We start from the raw sequence: 6,354 nt of genomic DNA, 5'->3' as shown, positions 1-6,354 counted from the left end.
ATGCAAGGCAAGTGAACTAATGAACTTAATTAACACAGCGAAAATAAAAGAACTACCCTGCAGATGTGTATTTATAATGAAACCAGTCAGCAAACGAACAAGTAGTCACAATGAAATTTTGTATGGCTTCCTCCTGTCATTGTGGTCAGAGGTATGAAAACTGGGTAGGAATCAAGTATTGTAAATCTTTAGTCTCAAATTATTTTTTTTAAAGTTTGTAAGAAACAAAGCACAAGTTACTTTTACTGCTCCATTGAGAACTCCAGCAACAGTCCCACTGCTGAGCACCCACCTCCCGAGACTATGGAAACCCAGAAATAATCCAACTCTGTGACAGAGATCCTCTACTCACTCGGTTTGGATGGTAATTTTTTCTGTTCAAAGAGCTCAGATACTATTGCATAGATAGCACAGTATTGTAGAGGACTCAGGAGCCAACACAGCCCCCACAGCTGCAGTCTGAGTGTGCTTTACCACCTCACCACCAACTGCATGAGCAGCAGCTGGGTATCACGTTGGGGTATTTTTACCCTACAAAATCCGTCCAGTTTCTAGTGATTTGAGGAAATGGAGTGGAAGGTCAAAGCCTCTAAACATATGTGCTCGTATCAGCTGCATATGCAACAAATTCTTAGGTACATGACAGCTCCAGGGAAGAGTTTTCCACTTCAGAGCCTCTTCCAGGGGTCTGAACACAAACTCCACCACAGCATTTCTGTCAAGCATAACAAGGCAGTTCACATCTTGGGAAACAGATACCCAAGCACAAAGGCAATAAAACATCAAGAGGCCAAATTCTGGTTACCAGTGGTGATAAATTATTAGAAATTTATATTTAATAGATCATCTCCTAACAGAAGATGATACCCTCTTTATCTTTCTCCAAAAAATTTTCTCTGGCAAACAATTAAGCCAAGAAAACTTAAGGATGGTTGTAGACTGCAACATCCAATACTCTTGCTGGGCCTGTGCTTGGCAGCTGACCTCTATATTGTTTGGTTTTTTTCATTGTGTTAAAGTCACAAAATCAGGAGGAATTGCTTCATGTAAAACAGAGGTGAGCACAGACACAGTGCCCTGTATAAAGCAAGAGGAGCAATTCTTTACACCCGTGAATATACTATGACAAGGCAACTTGCTCTAGCAATACAAAAGGTAATTTGTCTTACAACCCCAAATACATTATTAGGCATGACTAAAGAAAATAGCTCCACTTACAAACTTGAAAATAGTATTTAGTAACACAGAATATCTTGCAACCATACCCATCAGGTGAGAAAACCCCAGATTGGGTTAAAGGCTCAAATATAAGTAACATTACTTGCTGCAACTGGAGCTCTTGGTTCACAACCCTAACAGAAAAAAAGGAAAAAAAGGAATCTCCCAAAGCCCAAATACTGCAAGGTAAATCTTTAAGTTCTGCTCTCACTGATTCGTAGTTTGGCCATTACTCAAACATGCAATATATAATGCTGATGAGTTAAACATCACATCACCCGTTTGGATTTATTTCTTTCAGTTCTCTGGGAATTTTATTTATGTTTATAACTACAAGGTTTGTGTTGGTGGTGCCAATAGATTCAGTCCAGGGATGGACAATTCTGTGCTTAGACGATTACACAGCATTAGAGTATATTGATTAGAATACCTATGGAATAACTAAGCACAGAACTAATAATGTTACTAAGAAAAATGCCCAGAAGGGATCGAGTCTAGCCTAACCAAGTAATACAGTTTCAGCATTGCTGAAGAGAATACCAGCAATCTAAAAGGTGAACTCTTCCAGTTATTATTTTAAGTTGGTGCTTTTCTACAGTCAATAAAAATATTAATATAATTTTATTTTACCCTTATATCATTTTTATATACTAACACAATATTATCTATACTGTCCTCAAGATATAGAAGGTGATGTTGGACAAATAAAAAACGTAAAAGCACTTTCTTTATGTGCTCTCTGAATTTCCAGAGTATCTGAGCACAAAGAGCACCGGCTGGTGCTGTATCACATATCACAAATTCAAAGCATTTAATCCTGTCTTCCACACGTCGGCCAAAGCAATACAAATGCCAAAAAATTCCTCTTTGATAGCAGAATTCTATACACTGTATATTATATAAGCCTTCTGTCCCCCTCCACTTGAATGTACACTATCAAATCATCCTGGCCATTATTTTATATTGAGCAGATGGTATTATGAGATTTTTGATAAAGAACAACAATCACCCAGCAAGGGTTGCAAAGGGGTCGCTGAAACCAAGATTAACAATTGATTAGCTTTAATGGACCGTGACAGTAATAAACAACGGAGCACCACACAAAGATTTGATTGTCCTGTTAATGCTGCTGACACAAATGGCTTTTAACTGGCTTCCTCAAAGTGTTAATATCGCCAGAGCCTCAGCAAATGAAGGACTTTGTCAAAAGGAGAACTATCCTGCAGTGAAGAAGCACTTACTGTAGCCCTCTAAAAGATCTTCTCTAAAGTGTGTTTCTGATTTATTCAGACAATAGCTCCTATTTCTTTAAGTCCAAAAAAAAAATAAAATGCAGCACACCTCTGCAAGGCTGGAATGTAATAGAACTCTAAAGGGTTTGACTACAGAAGCCAGCACTCAGTGAATACAACAATAATATCAATTATCATTTTCAGTGGGCTCATTTTATCCTTACTCCAGCATGGCCTGACAGATCTCAGTATCACAGTCCTCTAAACTCAATTTTTTTATCTTTGGCTCTGGTAAGTTCACTCTATTTTTTTCCTTACTACACAGAAATTAGTAATTTGCGCTATATTTTAATTAAAATAAAATTTTTGTTATTGCTGGAAGTAACCATGGTAAAATCTGAAAACAGAACTGTTTATTTCTTAGATAATGTATGGGGAAAAGTCTCTGTTTCTTTTAATGCCTAAGCCCCAAATTTAAATAGGCTTATGGCAAATATTCACAGAAGGTTTGAAAATTAAATCTAGATAGAAACAAAGTAAATAAAACTCCATCTAACATGGCATTCAAGTAACCAGGGATATAGGAATTCACTAAAGGTAAGGAGGTATCTACTCATCTACTCATTTACTCATTGAGTAAAACCTTCTGTTAAACTTTCAGTTTTAGGCTAAATAACTTGCTTTCTAAATTACCTTTTTTTTCTTTTTTTAAAAAAATTATGTGTCTTATTTAAGCAAAGGATTTCCTTTAAGACATTTTTAACTGTGAGCTGCCACAGTGCTGCTCCCTCCTGTGTTATTCCTAAAGGCAACACACTGTAGTGGTACATTTCTAAGGGCTTCTAGGTAAGACAAAATCCAGTGTCTGCTCTAGCCACAGATCCAAATGCAAACCATTTGCACAAATCAAGGTCATACTAATCCCATCCCTGTGGGTCCTACCCCATCTGCAAATCCAACTCTCTATAGAGCAATTTCTTGCCAGTACACTGCAGCGACGGAACACGCTGCTAATTACTGTGTTTAAAACTCTTGACCTACGCAGATATGTAAGGGAATTAAAATGAAATCTCAGAAAGAGTAAAATCCACCTGCTTGATGTCCCAACACACAAGCACTAAATGCAGAACCTGTCAAAGTACTGAGCCAGCCTTCATCAATTCCATTTTCTGTAATCAGCATCCTTCTATTACTCACATGATTGGCTTTCCACAGCAGCTCTTCAAGCAAGCTATTATATAAACTCATATACAATACTCTGATGATAAACATTTAGAAAGTAATTATTAATTACCTGTAAGTCAGCATCAAATTCATGTTTCAGGTAAGCATCTTCTGCAGCTTCAACAAGACGCTGAAAAAAGAAAAACAAAGGTGCATTTTTGAAATAATGGATAACATCTTTATAACCAAGTGTTCCTTCTGATAGAAAAATAGATTGTTTGAGCATTGTGCAGCACCCTGCAACTCCAATACTGAAAATGATTTTTGATAACACGCAAAATAAAGTTGCTTCCATGCTGGATGTTATTTTGCACAGAGCAGCACTTTTCAAATCATCCTTAACATTAAAATGGAGGTATTTCCTAATATTGCACTTGATTGCAAGAAACTGAAACAAAAAGGCATTTCTAAATTACACATCAAATATAAAAGATTAGAAAAACAGAGACATTTAAAATGCTGTACATACAACTTTAACTTGGTACACAATCACAAGATTTTTATGCAATTACTGAAGTAATGTTTACTGAATGACAGCAATTCAGTGGTATTTCAGTCCTTTTAATAATATCCAGAACTCTCTGTAGTAGTTATTATTCCTTACCTCTAACATCTGGTGGGAAAAAACCCAGTCACACCAAAACACAGCTACCTGAAAAATTTCATTCATATAGGGGTTTGCTGCAGATAGTCTCTTGTGAAATGTTATACCCTTTCTAAGGTTTTACTCAGGATTCTTTATAATTCAGAGTATTTTAACTGTGGAACTCCTTCTGTTTTTATTTAATCTACCTGAACGTTCATATATGTACAACCCAAAATCAGACAAAGAATGATCTGTTGCAGAATCCTCTACATATCACTTTTAGCTTGTTTGATCCATTAGACACTGGTACACATGTATATTTTCAAACATCTTGCATCACGTAGCAAGTGAAGTTCAGTCTTTCACTAACGATACACAGAGTGGGCAGTCGTGCACACATTTGCTTCCCTTTTCAGAACAGTGTACACATTTATCAAGTCTTTGGATATAAATCAAAATGAAATTGGAATTCATATTGATTGCTATACAGTTTGAGCTATAATGGAAACTGAACCAAGAAAAATATTCCTGGTTGCCAATGCAGAACAAATGGTTCAACAAAACCCTGACAGTTTAAGGCAGAGCCACTGTGGTTACAGGGGGAGTTTGTGTTCACCAAGGACTGCAGAGCAGCAGTGTCTTACAGCCTTTCCTCCAACTCCTCTGTCTTATGGCCCAGTTCATCCACAGGCAAACACAAGCCTCGATAAGCCCTCAATCCCCTTGCTGGGCTCCTGCATCCTACCTGCACACCCCAGCAAGGAGGTTTTTCATACCTTTTTATTTGGTGCAGAATTACAGATCTCAAACATTCCTGATACCTAGGCAGATATAGAAGAGAGAGCAGGTGAAGGCCCCAGAGCCCCACGCTGGGAGACATTTGACTGGTTCCACCTTTAAACATCTTGTCCCATGAAAACCCATCTGGTTGTAGCAAACTCTTTTTACTTAAACTGAAATTAAACTGAAATGGTTTCAATCCTGTGCAAATCAAACCAGAACGGAACTGACAGAATAAACCAGCTCACCTTCCCACATACTGGGGTAAAAGAACCCAACAACAACGACACATTGCAACAGAGGCTGCAGGAGGGGAAGCCACGGGAAAACGCCTCAAATGAAACAGTGAAGTTCTGTGAAATTGTTCCCGCTGCTTCTGTATAATTTGAATCATAGTAAAAACAGACATTGCAATGAGAAAGGTCAAGAAACCTTCATTTGACCAACAAATTTTTGGTATTTAGAATTTTAAAAGGGAAGCAACACGAATTAGCCATTCTGAGGGGGAAGTCTCAGCAAGTGGAACAGATTCGTACACATTTGAATGTTCTCAGAAGTCCATCTTTAGCATGCTAGTGACATGCTGAAAGGATTTCACAAATCTAGCCCTCATTTTTCAAGTGTGAAAAAAAGCATTTTATGTAAAATAACTACTCCAAATCAATATATTCCTGTGCATGTGTCTGCCTTTATATTAAAACCATAGTGACATTAATACTCTGTGCTCATCTGGTACAAAAGATCATGACTGATGAGTTTAAGAGGAAAAAAATGAAAGAAGGATCAAAAAAATTCTTCCTACAGGAAAGAATACAAGGAAAAGAGAAACATATTTTTCTTTCTGTGCTGAAATATTTACTTACTCATCGGAAGAAAAATTATTATAGCATTTCTTGAGATACCAGTGCCTAGATATTAGTATCTAGTGGGCTAGAAAAATAATTCATGGCTTTTTATATAGTTTGTATTGATCCCAATGTGTTTCAATTACATTTTTGCCTCAGTGAAATAAATTTAAAGCAAGATTTATCCCCACATGTAAGAAATAACGAGAGAAGCATAAGATGGGTAGTAGTAGAAACATCTGGTAAGGAGGACAACTCTGAAATTAAAAGTACTGATTGGTACTTTATTGATTTATTCATTAGGATTTCAGTTGTTACATTTATTCTGTAAGAAAACCCTGTACATTTCAGTAACATTCTCTACAGGAAACTGAATGACAAAAATGTGATTTACTGACAGGCATTTTTCCTTGAAGAGGCAGGAGCAAATACTTACACACACTATGTGCTTTGCCCTCACATGGTTAAT

The 6,354-nt window shown here is 37.0% G+C and overlaps 1 protein-coding gene across 1 annotated transcript in view; it reads right to left on the bottom strand.

The window, feature by feature from the left end:
• The window catches only part of LOC103807973 (voltage-dependent calcium channel subunit alpha-2/delta-3-like), a gene marked incomplete at both ends in the record, with an annotated part of 83,316 nt that extends 79,512 nt beyond the window's left edge, over nucleotides 1–3,804 (bottom strand). Inside the window, one exon of the mRNA XM_009080728.1 lies at nucleotides 3,745–3,804. Coding sequence (XP_009078976.1) covers nucleotides 3,745–3,804 — 60 coding nt within the window. The remainder of the gene's footprint in view (nucleotides 1–3,744) is intronic.
• Between the last annotated feature and the right edge of the window lie 2,550 nt (nucleotides 3,805–6,354).

Source organism: Acanthisitta chloris, unplaced genomic scaffold, assembly GCF_000695815.1.
Source record: "Acanthisitta chloris isolate BGI_N310 unplaced genomic scaffold, ASM69581v1 scaffold11470, whole genome shotgun sequence".
NCBI classification, from domain to species: domain Eukaryota; kingdom Metazoa; phylum Chordata; class Aves; order Passeriformes; family Acanthisittidae; genus Acanthisitta; species Acanthisitta chloris.
The sequence above is the reverse complement of the archived record's forward strand: the minus strand, read 5'-3'. Positions and strand labels throughout refer to the sequence as shown.